At 34.0% G+C, this 19,328-nt stretch overlaps 2 protein-coding genes and 1 non-coding gene across 4 annotated transcripts; 2 read left to right on the plus strand and 1 right to left on the minus strand.

The window, feature by feature from the left end:
- Positions 1–1,658: 1,658 nt before the first annotated feature.
- LOC104096694 (GDSL esterase/lipase At4g10955-like) lies at positions 1,659–3,595 on the plus strand. Of its 2 annotated transcripts, XM_009603109.4 has the most exons (3): positions 1,659–1,832; positions 2,097–2,214; positions 2,479–3,595. In XM_009603109.4, exons 2-3 carry the CDS (start codon positions 2,153–2,155, stop codon positions 3,473–3,475), a joined length of 1,059 nt encoding a protein of 352 aa, XP_009601404.1. In that variant the 5' UTR covers positions 1,659–1,832; positions 2,097–2,152; the 3' UTR covers positions 3,476–3,595. The 2 variants fall into 2 exon arrangements, with proteins under 2 accessions (XP_009601404.1, XP_070053340.1); XM_070197239.1 differs by lacking the exon at positions 1,659–1,832 and having other exon boundaries at positions 1,840–2,214.
- A 6,539-nt stretch (positions 3,596–10,134) lies between these two features.
- Positions 10,135–10,241, minus strand: LOC117276861 (small nucleolar RNA R71). The gene has a single exon (XR_004507119.1). It is a non-coding gene; the product is annotated as a small nucleolar RNA R71 (small nucleolar RNA).
- A 1,339-nt stretch (positions 10,242–11,580) lies between these two features.
- LOC138908152 (uncharacterized) lies at positions 11,581–13,992 on the plus strand. The gene is made up of 3 exons (XM_070198797.1): positions 11,581–12,214; positions 12,334–12,630; positions 13,151–13,992. Exons 1-3 carry the CDS (start codon positions 11,581–11,583, stop codon positions 13,990–13,992), a joined length of 1,773 nt encoding a protein of 590 aa, XP_070054898.1.
- Positions 13,993–19,328: the final 5,336 nt, after the last annotated feature.

Raw genomic sequence — 19,328 nt, forward strand, 5'->3', positions numbered from 1 at the left:
AGTGGGATCGGGTTGTGCGCCGCAACGGATTGTGTTGTTGTACTCATTGTTGTATTGTGTTAGTTTTTAGTATTTTTATATTATATTCTGAGGATTGATATTCTGGATTCAATGAATTCAAGGATTGAGTTCATTTTCATAAATTAACTAGCTTACGTTCATTTCTTGTTTTCCTTCTTTGTTATTATTATTATTATACTGCATACAGGTTATTGTGAGTGACCCGCCTTAGCCTCGTCAGTACTTCGTCGAGGTTAGGCTAGGCATTTACAGAGTACATGAGGTCGGTTGTACTCATACTACACTCTGCACTTCTTGTGCAGATTTTGGAGTCGGTCCTAGCGACGGTCAATAGATTGCTCGGATCCGGTACTTGACGGAGACTTGAGGTATAGTTGCACAGCGTTCGCTGCCTTAATGTCCCATTCTACATTACTCTAGCTGTTTATTTCGATTCGGACATATAGGCTTTCATTCAGACTATTATTTTGTTGTACTCTAGATGTTCGTGTATTCGTGACGCCAGTTCTGGAATTTGTATTTGGATATCGTCGCTTATCAGATTTATCTATTTTATTTCGGTTTAATCAGCTTATTGGTTTTCACTTGATTTGAATTATTAAAAATGATTAATAACGACATCTAACGTTGATTTGCCTAACAAGTGAAATGTTATGCGTCATCACGATCTCAAGGGTGGGAATTCCGGGTCGTGACAAGACTTTGCTTAATTAATTAGCAATTTTGCATTTTAATGGAGTATTCAAAGGAGCTCCACGTCCTCCTCAAGAATCTATCTTCGTTTTTCTTCCAAGTTATAGCTACTCAAGTCTCAAGCTATGGGTTCAAGTTTGACTTCATAATTAATTAGATATTTTTACTATATTCCCTTTATGGGAACTAAATTTAGATATATTTAATGTGGTTTTGTCAGAGAACTGGTTTTCTTCCGGAAATTTCTACTATTAAAAACCCAGCAACTTGCATATATTTTTCCTAGGTAAATACCTATTTCATGATAGCATGATTGAAGTCAGAAAGGCAGTAGTTGTCATGTTACCCTTGTCTTTATATTTAATCATATTACTTGCTAATAAATATAATGCAGTTTGAATTATTCTATTAACTCACAGGTATACCCATTACACCCCCCCCCCCTCTTTCCCGGGCCCATTTTGCATCTATTCGGAGTATGTGAAGGTCAAATTTGTTAATATTCAATGTGAATTCATTGCCCCTTCATTTAAAAAGATAAAATAAAATAAAATTTTCCTAATGAAAAATTATATCAAAAGTACTAAAAATTTACATTGGTTAATAAGTTAAAATATTTAAAAAGTATTTGAAAACGTCATGGTCAAGAAATACATTTTTAACTCTTCAAATAGTAATAGTGTTACATAAAATGGTTAAGTTATTGCTAACTTTTGTTACTAATATATATGCATTGGTTATTGAATTTCAACAAACATTATAGATTAAAGAAAAATTAATTTGAGTTTCGACAAACATTAAAGATATATGAAAAGCTAATCGAAATTGGACGTACTGCTGGACATTCTTAATCCTACCAGTCCCATTATTACATTAATTTATAAAATTTGTCCTTATTTATTGTCGTTTGGAACCTATTAAGAGTTTTGGCGTTTACCAAACCTTGGACTTGGTAAAGATCTCCTTTGGACTTTGGTGTGCCCACTCTTTCCTCCTACATTTCCTTCTCCAATACTAGTAGTTTCTGCACGTTTTCTTTCTCTCAACTTGCCTGCAGATTTTGAAGTGGGGTGGGTATGTTTGATTATAATCCACACCCTATTGCTCTTTCATAGCAGGTAATTTTCTTCTCTTGTAGATATCATTGGATACTATTTTATTTTGTGCTTTCAACACTCGATTCTGATTCATTCTTAGAACTGTGTGTTTTCAACTTAGTGTTTCATTTGTTCCAATTTGATGTACATATCCTACTTAATTATCTCATCCTCAATTCATATATGCAAATTGATGTTGCAATGTCTGTGGACTACTAAACATTTCAACATTGCATGAATTGAGGCAATTAATTGCCTATAATGTGTGCGTGCTTTTGCTTTCAGTTCATGTCACAATTGTTCAATCCGAAGCTAAAAAAGAAGGGGAATTCCTTTTTTTGATGGCCTCTGAAAGGGAGATATTCAGCCTGTCGGGTCCATTATACCTCACTGCTATTGATTGGTAAGGGCATATATTAAGCTTAGCTTTGAGATGGTTCAAGTTGTTAATCTAAGATTCTTTTCAAATAAAAGGTAAAAAAGCTATAATTCTTCAAATTTGGAATAGATCTATATATGAACTCTTCGTTTGCTACAACTTTTAAAGGATGTATTAATTGAATTCTAGGCCGCATTAGTAATTAAGACAAATTAAAATTTTATCTTTAGTTAAAGTTATATGTAGTTGACTTTAAGATTTGAGTCAAGTTTTCATTTTCATTCACAGGAAAAATACAGATCATAGGAGGTCCGTAGCAGCAAGCTTAGTGAAGAGCGTGTACATTCTTGAACGTGACCGCCAGCAAAACCGACAAGGTCCTAAAGCTCTAGCTCCGCCCTGGTGGGAATTCTTCCATTTTCAGTTAATCCAAGTTTTGGTGGACAGTGAAGACCAATCTTACTTCGGCGCCATTTTCCAATACAAATTTCCAAATTCTCATTTCAACTACTCTTATTACTCAACCCACGGTCAGAATCAGAATCCACCAAAGTATGTGATCGCCTTTCGAGGCACAATTGCCAAAAAAGATAGCAGATCACAGGACTACAAGTTGGATTTTCGAGTCATTCGCAATAATCTTCACAATAGCTCTCGCTTCTATATTGCCCTTCAAGCTGTACAAAGCATTGTTCAAAATTATGGGCCCTCGGATATTTGGCTAGCAGGTCATTCATTGGGTTCTGCAATTGCATTAACAATTGGAAGGGATATGGTAATTAAAATGGACATTCATCTCGAAACATATTTGTTTAATCCACCATTTGCATCTCTTCCAATAGAGAAAATCAAGAACGAGAAATTGAAGCATGGAATTCGCTTTGCTCATAGTGTTGTCAAAGCTGGACTTGTTGCTGCCGTCAAAAGTCACAGGCCAGAGCCTCCACATAAAAATGATCATTTTACTATATTATCTACATGGGTTCCTTATTTGTTTGTGAATCCATCTGATCCTATTTGCTCGGAATATGTTGGATATTTCGAACATCGGGAAAAGATGGTTGCCATTGGCGCTGGGGAAATTGGACGGATTGCGACGCAGAATTCAATAAGAAGTATTATTTTGACTGCTATAGGAAAAGAGTCGGAACCGTCGCACCTACTTCCTTCTGCGTTTGTTACTGTTAATTTGAGCCCCTCTCCAGATTTCAAACGAGCTCATGGAATCCACCAATGGTGGAAACCTGATTTGCAGTGCAATTGTAAGCTTTACCAGTTTCGATAAGATTTGATATTAATTGTTTGTGAATTTTTAAAAGTTGTGGCTTATGTGCACAAAGTGTACAAAGCTGGGTGCAGATGGATAATTTGATTAATTACAGGGATCAAGAAATTTTTCTTGTCATAGGATGAATCTGAATTTGTTTTATTTGCAGTTAGATTGTTTTCTGTTCCATATTGAGACTACCCATTAAAACATTAAAAGAAGAAAAATACACACCTTTTTATTCATTTAGAATTTAAAATAAATATAACTTACCCTTTTTAAATTTTTGGTGTACTTGGGCTAAGTACTTGTTGTTGTTTCATGTTTGTACAATTTTAGTTTAATCTAGTGCAATACTTGATTCAAACTACCTATAATTTTGGTAACGATCCTTATAACATTAGCGACTATTTCATTTATATTTTTACTAGAAAAAATTACTATTGGCATAAGTTTGCTATAAACACAAATGAATACGATTAATAATGAGAAAATAAATTTTCAATGGATCATGATGTTTCGTATGAAGAAAGAATAATCATAGGTGTCACGAAGAGAAGTTAATTGAAGTTTATCATTTGAAGGCTTCATCAATAAAACCATGCAATTTTTATTTTTTATTTTTATTTTCTTGCATTCTCTGTTATTAAACTGTGTTCGGAAATAATTTCTGCAATAATAAAGCAATAACAGATTCAGAAATAGAAGAATAAAAAGTTCCAAGCCCAACAGAAAACTGTGTTTTCTTAAGGAATTTAATCCCCTCAGTGTTGCCCAAGGTTATTGGATTAATTCCTCCCAGGATAGAATATAATAACTATTCTTTAATACCGGCAATGGAAATTACAGAATTTCGGCGAACTCAACAAACGGCAATAAACCACACTGATGCTTACGTTTTTGCTTTGAAAAAACAGTGCAGAAATGCAGAAGAAAGAGGGGAAAGTTTTCAGATTTTCGGTGGTGAAAAATGAGGCCACTCCTATGTATTTATAGCAAACAATTACAAAAAATTATCAATCATATCAATTGACCAAATCCGAATTTGAAGTCGAGCCAACAATTACAAAAAATTATCAATCAATCATATCAATTGACCAAATCTAAATCCAAATTTGAATCCTCCGAATCGGAAGCCGAAGCTGAGCGACGACGACGGCGCGAGGAACCACTTCTTCCCAACTCTTTACGAGCTAGCAGATATGTTTATCTCTATAAGTACAAAGATTTTCTTTCCATTTTCTGATAAGGGACAAAGTGCATTGGTAAAAGGAATACTTCAAACTTTTCTTTTTCCTCCAAATCTTTCCCTCCATTTTTCCATTCACACCTCTTTAGATAAAAAATCCAACAATCCCCCACATGAATGGGGAATGGCTATCTGAAAATATGCATGCATGAAAAACTGTGTGATTTACAAGCAAGGATTAATCGCATCTGGATAAGTAGATTTTCCTTTGAACTTTTCATAGAGAACTTATGTCGGATATACTCGGTCAATCGGTAGATTTGATATCTTTGAACCGTCGAACTTTAGTATTTACCTAGACAGCCCCATAAGTCACACAATGAACGCTTTAAGCGTCTTTGGTTCTCATTGTTATATTCATTTCAGCCATGAACACCGCCCTGGTTCATAAGTGCGTAGAGAACTGGCCTTACAAAATTCTCCTTGAAACGTCTTACATTTCACACTTACATAGGTGATTCCTAAACGTGTTATCCCATTGATACATTATTTGATATTCTCCGTATCAAACTTAAAAACTGTTAAAAAGCATTAATATTTTATCCTTGGTACTGGACATTGTCTTCAACACGAGAATTGATCAAAGTTTTATTTGACAATGTTGAACCATCATTAATGACTTTGTTTGATCTCCTTGGACCTAGATATTGGGATCTCTAGTCTTCTAGGTAGAGTTACCGCCATAATGACTTATCCTCGGCCATAGTTCCATTCCATTTGATGATTTATCAACCGCCTCTCTACTTAGGCCTTTTGTGAGCGGATTCGACACATTATCTTTTGACTTTACGTAGTCAATTATGATAATTCCACTAGAGAGTAGTTGTCTAACAGTGTTATGTCTTCGTCGTATGTGATGAGATTTCTCGTTATACATAACGCTCCCAGCCCTTCCTATTGCCGCTTGACTATCGTAATGTATGCATATAGGAGCCACTGGTTTGGGCAAAAATGAAATATCTTTCAAGAAATTTCAGAGCCATTCTTCTTCTTCTCCAGCCTTATCTATAGCTATAAACTCAGACTCCATTATAGAGCGAGCAATGCATGTCTGTTTGGATGATTTCCAAGACACTTCTCATCTACCAATGGTAAAAACATATCCACTTGTGGACTTTGTTTCTGATAATCCAGTGATTCAACTTATATCACTATATCCTTCAATTACTGCAGGCTATTTATTGTAGTGCAAAGCATAATCTTGGAAGAATGATTCTCAACTAAGAAGCTTTAAGTTAGAAGAGTTGACCAAGTTTGACTTTTTAGTATTTGACCTCGGATCGAAGTTTTTATAGTTCTGTTAGGTTTGTATGGTAATTTTGGGCTTGGGCGTATGCCCGGATTTGCATTTGGATATTTCTAGAAGGTTTCTATACTAGTTGGCAAAAGTTAGCAATTTGAAGGTTTGGAATGTTCATAAGTTTGACGGGGAGTTGACTTTGATGATATCGGGTTCGGATTATTATTTCAGAAATTGGAATAACTTCGTTATATCATTTGAGACTTGTGTTCTAAATTTGAGTTCATTCCGAGTTGATTTGATAAGGTTTGGCAAGGGTTTTGGAAGTTGTAAGATTCAAAGTTCATTAAGTTCGATTTGAGACACGATTCATGGTTTTGATATTATTGTGGGTGATTTGAGTCCTAGAGTAGGTCCATGTTATGTTATAGGACTTGTTGAAATATTCGGACGGGGTCCCGAGGGGCTCGGGTGAGTTTAAGATGAGTTTTAGATCGTTTCCATGTTTTTGGCACTACTGATTTCTGGTTTTTCAGGCCTTATTCGCGATCACAAAGATTGGGTCGCGATCTCATAGTGTATTATGGGAGCTGGACTTTTTCCTTCTTTACGTTCGCGACTGTTATACCGCATTAACGTACCTTTGGAGGCCCGAGCAACACGTTCGCATTCGTCAGCTCGCGTTCGCGTAGAGTTGAGTTGAGAAGCTAGGAGTTGGAGATTTCTTATTCGCGTTCGTATTTGTCTTGTCGCGATCGCGTAGTGCAGGTGCATCTGGTCATCGCATTCATATGGGAAGTTTCGTGAATGTGTAGGGTATTTTTGGAGGCTGTCGGGTTTGTTCTTTGCGATCGCGAACGATGTCCCGCGATCGCGAAGGGTGTTTCTGTTCAGTGGTTATAAGTACTCTATTTTTGGGGGGGTTTCAGTCATTTTATCATATTTGGAGCTATGGAATTCAGTTTGAAGCGTATCTCTTCGAATTCCTTCCACTCACTGGTATGCGCACGTGAGTGCTCGGTATCAGTTGTACATTGATGGCTTGTGGATTCCATGGATGAGGTGCGAGATGAATTTTTTATGTTTTGGTGATGGGCTAGTCTAGAGGACTTGAGTCCTGATTTGGAACGCAGCTTAGGCTCGGTAGTTTCAGCTGTGTGAGCATGTGCTTCGGGACTTCTATGTCCAGTGGTGTCCCTATGAGTGAGACTGGTGGCTCGGTGAGTGGTTGGATGGCTATATGATGAATAGGAAGTGACTACGGGATGTGTTCAGATGGTTTGAATGTGACAGGAAGAGTTTGCTTGAGATGTGAAAAGAACTATTTGATGCTCGATTTCTGTGGATGTGTCATACAGCCTTGAGTTATGAAGGTTTTTGAAAGATTCTTTCATGTTATTTCATTTGTGTAATGAAGTAGATTTTCATGTCTTGTTGATGAGTTCAGACTCAGGAAGATTAAGTGATTGCATAGTAGTTGTGGTTGTGAACGGGTATAGAGAGATTTCAGTTTGAGGCTAAGAAGGTGGTTGATGGATAAAATTTATTCATATATTTTTATATGTAAATATAAAATATTTTAAATAAAACATGAATAAATATACCATGTTCTCCCATATTTTCTAACATACTTCGCAGGAGGAAGAGCATATGAAAATTGAAGAAAAGAAGCAAAAAAAGAGTGGGAATTGAGTAGTCAACCGAGAATGAAGAAGCAAATATAACATCATAGTTGCGACAATGGCAATTGAAAATAATGGAGCAAATTACATAGTTGCAACTAGCATACTATAGTTGAAACTATGGTTCTTCCTCTGCAGAATAAAAATCAATTGGCAAGGTCATAGTTGCACCTAAAATTTCCATAGTTGCAACTATGGAGAACCTTAGGCAAGAAAACTCTATAAATAGAGTGTGAATTTTGAAGAGAAGACATTGAGTCCTACGGGAGAAAACTACTTTTTGGTCTCTCTCTCTTTTGTCTTTAGTATTTCCTACTAGTTGTCTTTCTTTTAGAAGAATAATATTTCTTCATAAGTTCTTTGTTCCTAAATTAGTTTTTCTTACTACTTCTTTTGTTGGGATAGTTGATAAAGCTTGATATATATATTTATAATACTATCTCAGTTTAATACATCCTTGGCTTGAAACTTTCTTTTTATACTTTGTATTGTGCCGTAATAATAGTTTTAATTAATCATTATTATCACTTCTACATAGTTTATCTCTAAGTTATTCTTATATTAATTTTGTAATTCTCACGAAGCAAAATTGATATATAATAACCAATGAATAATTAGTAGAGTGAGAGTAATTTTTAGTAATCTATTATTCCAACTTCGTAATCTTGCTTGCCTCAGTTTTAATTCTCACGGAGGAATTGCTGTAGGCAAGATTATTAATTTTTTTTTAGTAAAAATATTCTCACGAAGTTTTTACTACCTCTTAGCACAATTCAAGCAAGAAATATATTTCGATTTAATCGTCACTAGTTTTAACTCAATTAATCACATAACCTCACAGAGTGCTATTAATTGACTACTTCTTAATGAACTAAATATAATTGTATTAGCAATAAGTAATTATTCCTAAGATAAATACATGTAAAAATTGATATTTTATTGTAATATATTATCAATTGAATTCAACGATTCCCAACTCTTTTAAATTATAAGTCTTCCAAAAGTTCTTGGTTTTTGTTTAAGTAATTAACAAGCTTTAAGCCTCACTCACTTTTCATCAAACTGATTCTCTCAAATAGTAGTTGAAATATTAAAAGTCTGTAGCATAGATGTTCCAATCTCTGTGGGACGATATCATAAATTATACTAGAATTTGACAAAGTACGAGCAGAAAAATCCTATACACATTGGCCTCATCAAAGTTTTGGTGCCGTTGCCGGGGATTTGCATACATATACTTCAGATTAAATATTTTGTTACTAATTTGAGACTTTATTATTGTTATATGTTATTATTATCACTATTTACTAAGTAGTACTATAACTACTACTATCATATTAATATTATCGTTTTCTTCTCGTAACAGCACTCTAAAACAAATATATATTAGTACTTCTTCGTATTATTGCTATCATTAGTTATCCTTCATTATATTTAGTATAATTATTATTAGTACTATCACTTGTTGTATCAATTTTTTTTCTCATTGCAAGTACTTCGACGTACTTCTTTTTCTAATTTTCAATATAGTTTGTTGTTACATATTATTATTTTCTTATCATTGTTTATTGTTTTTTGGGGTAATATTTTATCATTATTATTAGTACTTCTACAGTGTTATTCTCACTGATCACTATTATTACCCACTAGTACAACTTTTGTTTATACTTAATAATACTCTATTATCTCAATTCATTATTAGTATTACTACTAACGCTTAATTGTTAGTTTCATTGTTTTATATATATATTTTTATTTTATTAGTAGCCTAATTACTAGTATTATTATCTACAATATTATGGTATTTGTTTTTCTTCACTAACTATCTATATTCTCTTTGAAATTTTCTTTAGTTTAGTTATCAATTACTAGCACTACATTAGGATTAAATTTAATTTTTTTTTACTTTCAAAATTTTAAGTAGTTTATGACCCGCTCTTCTACAAAAGAGTTGGCTAATTACGATCCTGAAATTGAAAGATCTCTTCGATTGCACAGGAAAGGACAAGCATTATCTTCTCAAAGCATAACTTGTGACAGAATGGAGCACCAACTAGAAGATGATAACAATCCACTGGAGATTCCACCACCAGTTCATGTAGAGGAGCAGTTTGATGAAGTGGTGCCAAGGCCAGCAAACAAAATTCTTAGGGATTATGCTAGACCTGATCGCTTCAACTGTGAATCTAGTGTCAGGAAGCCCCTAATGGCAGCCAACAACTTTGAAATCAGGACCGGCCTGATTCAAACAAATCAACAATCTTGTATCTTCACTGGTGATACAAGTGAAGACCCACATAGTCATTTAATTAATTTTTTAGAACTTGTAAAAACTGCTAAGTACAATGGAGTACCTCCTGAAGCTATCAAGTTAAGGCTATTTCCTTTTTCTTTAAAAGGAGGTACCAAGACTTGGTTGCGAAGTTTACCTCAAGGGTCCATTACGACATGGGACCAGATGACTTAGAAGTTTTTAAATAAATATTTTTCCCCTGCTAAAATCACAAAGTTAAGACAAGACATATCTAATTTCTTGCAGACTGACACTGAGTCAGTTTATCAAGCTTGGGAAAGATTAAAAGTAATGTTAAGAAAATGCCCACACCATGACATTCCTGAACATATGCAATTGTACATTTTCTATCACGGGTTAAAACCCTCTGCTAGAAATATGATAGATGCAGCTGCAGGAGGTTCTATAATGGGAAAAATCACAAAGGAAGCATTGCAACTATTGAATGAAATTTTTGAGAACGCTATCCAATGGCCATCCGAGCGTGTAATCATTAAAAAGGCTGCTACGGTAAATCAGGTCGATGCCTTGAATATACTAACGCAACAGATTGTTTCTTTGGCACAAAAGTTTGAATCTTTTCAGGTGAATAGACAACAATCAAACCAATCAGAGGCTTGTGACATGTGTGGAGGAAACCACCAGAACCATGAATGTCAAGCAACCAATCAAACGGATGAACATGTTAATGTCATCGGTTATAAGCCATATCCCTTTGGGAGTCCAATGGCACAAAAGCATCCAGGATTTCAGTGGAGTAACCCAAATGGTGCAGAAAACTCTCAAAGCTTCCAGAAACAACAGGTGCAGGGCCCGCCGGGATACCAGAATCAAAATCGTAGACAACCGAATTACAGACCTTATCAGCAAGTAGGACCATATTAACAAGCAGGGTCATACCAGCAGAGGCCCTAACAAGCTCATCCAAGTCTTGATGACCTTTTGTATAAGTATATTAAGGTCGCTGATGAAAAGATGGAAAGCCAAATTTCATCCCTCAAAAATCTGGATATTCAGTTAAGCCAATTGGCGGCTCTTGTGTCAGAAAAGATTCAGGGTCCCTTACCAAGCAATACAGAGAAAAATCCAAAGGAGCACCTTAAGGCCATCACTTTACGGTCAGGTAAGAAACTTGATGAACCTTATGCAGACAGACAAGAAAAGAACCAGACAGAACAACAGGTAGACAAAGGTAAGAATATTGAAAAATTATCTGAACTATTAAAGGAGAAAGAAATAAAGAATAAGGAAGAAAAAATTTCTGAAAAATTGATTGCCCCACCTGTGACAATTCCTTTTCCACAAAAAATAAAACGAGAAAAACTTGATGGTCAATTTGAAAAGTTTTTTGAAATCTTGAAACAAATTCATATTAATATTCATTTAACTGATACTTTGTTGCAAATGCCTTCATATGCTAAATTTTTAAAAGAAATTTTTTCAAGCAAAAGAAAATTGGAAGAAGTTTCTGTGGTAATGCTTACTGAATAATGCAGTGCTATACTTCAAAATAAGCTACCATAAAAACTTGGTGATCCTGGCAGTTTTATCATTCCATGCACTTTGGGAGGAGTATATTTTGAAAAAGCACTTTGTGATTCTAGAGCTTCAGTAAATTTGATACCATTTTCTATCTTTAGAAAATTGGATCTTGGTGAAATGAAGGACATAAGTGTCCCACTTCAGTTTGCAGATAAAAGTACTAAAAAATCTAAGGGAATAATTAAAAATGTGCTTATAAGAGTAGATAAGTTTGTGTTCCTTGTAGATTTTATAGTGCTTGAAATGAAAAAATTTCCTGATGAACCAATAATTTTAGGTAGACCATTTCTTTCTACAGGAAGAGCAATCATACATGTTCATCAAGGACAGCTAATTTTGAGAGTTGATGAAGAAAGAGTCATTTTTGATATGCAAAAGATACTAAGATTTTCAGGAGATGAGGAATCATCTTCATGCTTTTATATTGACATGATTAGTGATCTTGAAGATGAATTCAAAGATGATCAATTAATTTCTGACTCAATGGAAAGATGTTTGACCAAATCAGGCACTACACAAGATGATGATCCCACAATCAGGAAAGAAACTGAAAGACTGGAAAATGATTCTAACGATAAAGAAATGCAATCAGAAGAAGTTCAACCGAAAATTGAACTCAAAGTTCTCCCTTCTCATTTAAAATATGTTTATCTTGAGCAAGAATTATTTCCAGTAATTATTTCATCTTCTTTGACTGCAAAACAAGAAGAAAGACTAATTCAAGTCTTAAAAGCAGATAAAGGAGCTTTAGGTTGGACTGTAGAGGATATCAAAAGGATTAGTCCAGCAATTTGTGCCCATAGAATACTCATGGGGGATATCTAAAAGACAATAATCCAACCCCAAAGGAGATTGAATCCTATAATGCAGGAAGTGGTGAAAAGGAGATTGTCAAGCTTTTAGCAGCAGGTATTATTTACCCAATTTCAGACAGCCCTTGGGTAAGTCTAGTTCAGGTAGTACCAAAGAAAAGAGGTATGACAGTTATAAAGAATGAAAATAATGAACTCATACCTACGAGGACTATTACAGGATGGAGAGTCTGTATTGATTATAGACGTCTCAATGTTGCTACTAGAAAAGATCATTTTCCTTTATCATTTATTGATCAAATGTTAGAAAGAATTGCAGGATATGGTTTTACTGTTTTCTTAATAGTTATTCAGGGTATAACCAAATACTAATTGCACCCGAAGATCAGGATAAGACAACTTTCACATGTCCTCACGAAATATATTCCTATAGGAGAATGCCATTTGGTCTGTGCAACGCCCCTTCTATATTTCAACATTGCATGTCAGTAATTTTTTTTGGCATGACTGAAAAATTTCTTGAAATTTTTATGGATGATTTTACACTCTTTGGCAAAACATTTGAAGATTTTCTTTACCACTTGACTTTAGTTCTTAAGAGATGTGAAGAGACAAACTTGATTCTGAATTGGGAAAAATATCATTTTATGGTTACAGAGGGAATTGTTTTAGGACATAAAATCACTACTAATGGAATAGAAGTTGATAAGGCTAAAATTGATCTTATAGTAGGATTACCCCTCCCACAACTGTTAAAGGCATTAGAAGCTTTCTAGGTCATGCATGTTTTTACAGATTGTTCATAAAAGATTTTTCAAAGATTCCAAAACCTCTGACTAACCTCTTGATGAAAGATGTTAAGTTTGATTTTTCAGGTGATTGCATGATAGCTTTTGACACCCTGAAGGAGAAATTATCAATTGCCCTTGTAGTTGTGTCCCCTGATTGGAGTCAACCTTTTGAGGTTATGTGTGATGCTAGTGATACGTCAATTAGATATGTTTTAGGCCAGAGAAAGGATAAGATTTTTCGTCCCATTTACTATGCCAGTAGAACACTAAATGAGGCTCAACTGAATTATGCCACAACAGAAAAAGAGTTACTGGCAGTATTATTTGCATTTGATAAATTTCGTTCTTATTTGATAGGAACGAAGGTCACTGTTTTTACTGACCATGCAGCTCTAAAATACCTCTTAGCAAAAAAGGATGCTCGACCTAGATTGTTAAGATGGATTTTACTTCTGCAAGAATTTGACCTTAAGATAAAAGACAAAAAAGGAACAGAGAATCAGGTAGCTGACCATTTGTCTAGACTAGAAGACCCTCCCCTCAAGTTCAACGAGATAAAAGAAGAATTTCCTGATGAACACATTTTTTCAGTTGACTCTATTGTGACTCAACCACCTTGGTTCGCAGATATTGTTAATTACTTGGTTGGAAGATGGACACCCCAAGATCTCTCTTACAAACAGAGAAAAAAGCTTATTTCTGATGCTAAGTATTATTTGTGGAATGAACCTTACTTGTTCAAAATTTGTGCAGATAATACCATCAAGAGGTGTGTACCTGAAGAAGAGATGACCAAAATTTTGTATCACTGTCATGATGGAGCAATTGGAGGTCATTATGCTGCAAACCGTACGACATTTAAAGTATTGGAGGCCAGATTTTTCTGGCCAACACTCTTCAAAGATGCCCGAGCATATGTTACATAATGTGACAGGTGTCAGAAAACAGGTAATATCACTAAGAGAGATGAGATGCCATTACAATCAATATAGGTATGTGAAATATTTGATGTTTGGGGAATAGATTTTATGGGTCCTTTTCTTTCTTCTCATTCTTTTGAATATATCCTTGTGGGTGTGGATTATGTATCAAGATGGGTTGAAGCCATCCTCACAAGGAAGAATGATGCTCATACAATGTGTAATTTTCTTAGAAAAAATATTTTTACTAGATTTGGCACACCTCGAGTCATCATTAGTGATCAAAGAACTCATTTCATGATAAGTAATTTTCTGCTTTGCTATCAAAATATGGTGTGACTCACAAAACTGGAATACCATATCATGCTCAAACACAAGGGCAAGTTGAAGTTTCCAACCGCGAGTTAAAAAGAATTCTGGAAAAGACGGTTGGAATTTCAAGAAAATACTGGTCTTTAAAATTAGATAATGCATTATGGGCATATCGAACGGCGTTCAAAACGCCAATTGGAACATCCCCATATAAATTAGTCTTTGTAAAGGCTTGCCTTTTTGCGAGTTGAATTAGAACACAAAGCTTTTTGGGCACTCAAAGCATTAAACTCTGAATTAACATCTGCTGGTAAAAATAGATTTTTTCAGGTTAATGAATTGGAAGAACTGAGGTTGGAATTTATGAAAATGCCAGAATTTTCAAAGAAAAAACAAAAATATGGCATGACAATTTGATCCGACAAAAAAGTTTTAAAATTGGAGATCATGTACTTCTTTACAATAGTCGACTCAGGCTATTCCAAGAAAAATTAAAATCCAGGTGGACAGGTCCTTACAATGTTACAGGTGTTACTCCTTATGGAGCAATCAAAATTCAACAGAACAGTGGAGGAGATAAATTTAAGGTAAATGGTCAGAGACTCAAATTATACTTTGGAGGACATTTTGAGCAACGTCCATCAGTCACTCTGATAGACTGATGAATTCTACACTCAATAAGTCGAGCTGACGACGTTAAACTCAGAACTATGGTACCTACCCGTAACCATTGAAGGTGAAGCAATGGAACCCCATAAGACCAATATGATTTGTATGAATAAATGCTTAACCAATTGATTTGGTTAATATACAGATTATTGTACAACCGGGACATCCCATGAAGGCCTCTACAAAAACAGAGCCATCTATACAGGAGTAATTCCATGCTGGTCGGTATGCCTAAGTCACTAGTTGGTTTATATCAAAACCCGGACCCTATGACTGTTAAGGTGTTAAATTAGTCCAGTCTATTACACATAGAACATGTATGGTCACAGTTTCTTTCAAGCTTTCTTCTATGATTGTAAACGTGAAAGCCAAAAACATATATATTTTTACTAATAGAATAATTTTCTCTCTTTCTATATATATATATATATATATATATATATATATATAAATTTATAAATGTTTACGAAATATCAAGTGCTTAGTTATATGTCATAATTCTATTGCTTTATTTTAAAAAAAATAAAAAATATATATAATAATATAAAAAGAATGATCACGTTCTTTCTTTAAAAGTTGTTATAAGGAAAGTTTCTCTTTTGTTAATTTTTTTTTCTCGAAAAAAAGAATTCTATAATATTATAATAATTTTTTTTTTCTTAATGATTGTGTCACTGTAGGTTTTTAATTAGTAAAATAAATTATTTCTATTGCGCACAAATATTAAGTCTTTTCTTCATTATCATATCAGTTCCACGCCTATGACTTTAATTTTGTGAAGGCAAAACTAGCTTCTCCAACTCGCAAGATCAAAGGAATTGAGAAAAGTTCTTATCACAAGAAGGTAGACTCAATAATTTTTCTAGAACTTACTCTAAATGTTCTTCGAGGAGAAATAATGGATGACACTGATTCTTGAAAGATGAAATTAGGCTTTCTTTGATACACCTTTTAGCCTCTTTTAGTTTATTCTCTCCAAGAAAAAAAAGCTTTTACCTCTTAGAACCTATCTTTGAGCCTTTATCCTATTTTTTTTTAAAAACACCATGGTCTATAACCCAAAAACAAAAAAATGAAAAAAAAAGATGTATATTACTATTATAGTTATTACTTCTTCTAGCCATGATAAGTAATGTTTGTTAGAAAAATGGAAGAAAGATTGTGCAAGGCACGAAACAGAAAAGAAAAAAAAGGAGAGAAATCTAATATATAAGAGTGTGTATATTCTTATATCTCTTTATGTTGATGAAAGCATATATACAAAAAGAAAAGAAAATGCAAAAATACTGGAAAAAAAAAAGATGGAATAATTAGTATCAAGGAGCATTTGCTCCAAGCTGGAAGAAGAAAAGTCACTACAAAAATATCTTTATCCTATCAGCCTGAAGCCTGACATTATAAGCCAAGAAAAAGTCCTAAATAGATTTTAAAAATCAGTGTTGAATCTATATTAGTGGAGATTAATATGAATAGCAAGCCTATGGACGAAGAATTGTGATATTCAAGACGTATGATAATAAAGTAATCAATTCCGAAAGATTCAAGAGAAAAAGAATGCAAATTTTTGTTTTTTTTCAAAAATGAAATCAGAAGCAAGGTAAATGATTTGGTGAAGCTTAAAAGATTAATTATTTGGCATGATGGAGGAAATTATTTTGAATAGAATTTCTATCCTACAAAGACCAAAAGTTTTGAAGAAAATGTTACAATTTCTTTTTCATTAGAAATATTTTTCCTCGAGGACGAGAAAAGATTCAAGTGTGGGGGAATTTGATGGATATAATTTATTCATATATTTTTATATGTAAATATTAAATATTTTAAATAAAACATGAATAAATATACCATGTTCTCCCATATTTTCTAACATACTTCACAGGAGAAAGAGCATATGAAAATTGAAGAAAAGAAGCAAAAAAAGAGTGGGAATTGAGTAGTCAACTAGGAATGAAGAAGCAAATATAACACCATAGTTGCGACAATAGCAATTAAAAATCATGGAGCAAATTACATAGTTGCAACTAGCAAACTATAGTTAAAACTATGGTTCTTCCTCTGCGGAATGAAACTCAATTGGCAAGGTCATAGTTGCACCTACAATTTTCATAGTTGCAACTATGGAGAACTTTAGGCAAGAAAACTCTATAAATAAAGTGTGAATTTTGAAGAGAAGACATTGAGTTTTACGGGAGAAAACTACTTTTTGGTCTCTCTCTCTCTCTCTCTTTTGTCTTTAGTATTTCCTACTAGTTGTCTTTCTTTTAGAAGAATAATATTTTTTCATAAGTTCTTTGTTCCTAAATTAGTTTTTCTTACTTCGTAATGGAGTAACTTCTTTTGTTGGGATAGTTGATAAAGCTTGATATATATATATATATATATATATATATATATATATATATATATATATATTTATAATATCATCTCAGTTTAATATATCCTTGGCTTGAAACTTTCTTTTTATACTTTGTACTGTGTCGTAATAATAGTTTTAATTAATCATTATTATCACTTCTACATAGTTTATCTCTAAGTTATTCTTATATTTATTTTGTAATTCTCACGAAGAAAAATTGATATATATTAACCAATGAATAATTAGTAGAGTGAGAGTAATTTTTAGTAATCTATTATTGCAACTTCGTAATCTTGCTTGCCTCAGTTTTAATTCTCACGGAGAAATTATTGTAGGTAAGATTATTGATTTTTTTTAGTAAAAATATTCTCACGAAGTTTTTACTACCTCTTAGCACAATTCAAGCAAGAAAATATTTTGGTTTAATCGTCACTAGTTTTAACTCAATTAATCACATAACCTCACGGAGTGCTATTAATTGACTACTTCTTAGTGAGCTAAACATAATTGTATTAGCAATAAGAAATAATTCCTAAGAGAAATACATGTAAAAATTGAGATTTTATAGTAATATATTATCAAGTAAATTCAATGATTCCCAACTCTTTTAAATTATAAATCTTTCGAAAGTTATTGGTTTTTGTTTGAATAATTAACAAACTTTAAACCTCACTCACTTTTCATCAAACTGATTCTCTCAAATAGTTGTTGAAATATTAAAAGTCTGTAGCATAGATGTTCCAATCTTTGTAGGATGATATCATAAATTATACTAGAATTTGACAAAGCACGAGTAAAAAAATCCTGTACACATTGGCCTCGTCAGTGGTTATCACCTACGGGGTAATCTACGGATGTGTGATACTTATGTTGTTGTGTGGAGAATTATTTTTCTACCAGTGGGTATAGGTGTTGCGATTTGAGTTTGGATTGGTTGAGAAAGTTGACATGACCATCACGAGGATGAATGCGAGCTTAGCAGATGATTTGAGGTGTTATATGGTTTGTGTTGCATGAGCTTATGAAAGATTTAGTTGAATCTCACTGCAATAATATGGCAGTAATAGAGTATGTGCATTGTGAGTTATCGAGTTTTTTGATCTATGGCTTTGATCCAGATGGGGGAGTCTACTATCGACGATTTGATTGCATGGTTATGTGTTGTATTGATTTCGGTATGAGGCATACTTGTGGATCGGTTATGACTTGCAGAGGCTGGTTTTGAGAATGACTAAAGCAAGAAAATTTCTGGATGCATGGTGTATTACACTTTAGGTATATGGGAATCATGGAATTATTGAGTTGTTATTCATGAAGGATGTAGTTTGCATGGAGTAGGAATTTGCTCGAATGCATTAGGCTGGGTTACTTATTTGGGTATTGTCGTGCTAATGGGACACAAGTTGTTCGGCCCGTTTGGGCAGTGCAATTGAGATTTGAGCAGAGTGGATGACTCTCGAGAAGGTTCTAATGGATTCAAGATTTATATATAGCAATTGAGAATGTAACGACCCGGCCGGTCGTTTTGAGAGTTAGAGCCCCGAACCCCTATTAATTGCTTTCCCTATATCTATTTCTGCTATTGTGACTTGCCGGGATGATTGGTTTTGAGTTTCGGAGTATTTTGGGACACTTAGTCCCTAAATGAGAGCTTAAGTTTTAAAATTTAGTTCGTAGTTGGAACTATATGAAGACGGATCCGGAATGGAATTCCGTCGACTCCGTTAGCTCCGTTGAGTGATTTTGAGCTTAAGAGCGCGTCCGAAATATGTTTTGGAGGTTTGTAGTAGATTTAGGCTTGAATTGACGAAAGTTAGATTTTTGGCGATTTCGGCCGATAGTGGAAATTTTGATATCGAGCTCGGAATGGATTTCCGAAAGTGGCTGTAGGTTCGTAGTGTCATTTGTGATCTCTCTGTAAAATTTAAGGTAATTCGGACTCGATATGATGTGGTTCGGTGTCGTTTGTAGAATTTGGAAAATTCTAAGTTCTTAGGCTTGAATC

This window comes from Nicotiana tomentosiformis, chromosome 3 (genome assembly GCF_000390325.3).
Source record: "Nicotiana tomentosiformis chromosome 3, ASM39032v3, whole genome shotgun sequence".
In the NCBI taxonomy this organism is placed as follows: Eukaryota; Viridiplantae; Streptophyta; class Magnoliopsida; order Solanales; family Solanaceae; genus Nicotiana; species Nicotiana tomentosiformis.

What these genes read in the sequence shown, in the direction of transcription:
- LOC104096694 (XM_009603109.4), top strand. Translation starts at nt 2,153, where the DNA reads ATGGCCTCTGAAAGGGAGATATTCAGCCTGTCGGGTCCATTATACCTC. An exon ending in TACCTCACTGCTATTGATTG is followed by an intron (nt 2,215 to 2,478) that starts GTAAGGGCATAT and finishes TTTCATTCACAG; the next exon opens with GAAAAATACAGATCATAGGA.
- LOC138908152 (XM_070198797.1), top strand. Translation starts at nt 11,581, where the DNA reads ATGAAGGACATAAGTGTCCCACTTCAGTTTGCAGATAAAAGTACTAAA. An exon ending in AGCAGATAAAGGAGCTTTAG is followed by an intron (nt 12,215 to 12,333) that starts GTTGGACTGTAG and finishes CCTATAATGCAG; the next exon opens with GAAGTGGTGAAAAGGAGATT. An exon ending in TTTCTTAATAGTTATTCAGG is followed by an intron (nt 12,631 to 13,150) that starts GTATAACCAAAT and finishes TTGATTTTTCAG; the next exon opens with GTGATTGCATGATAGCTTTT.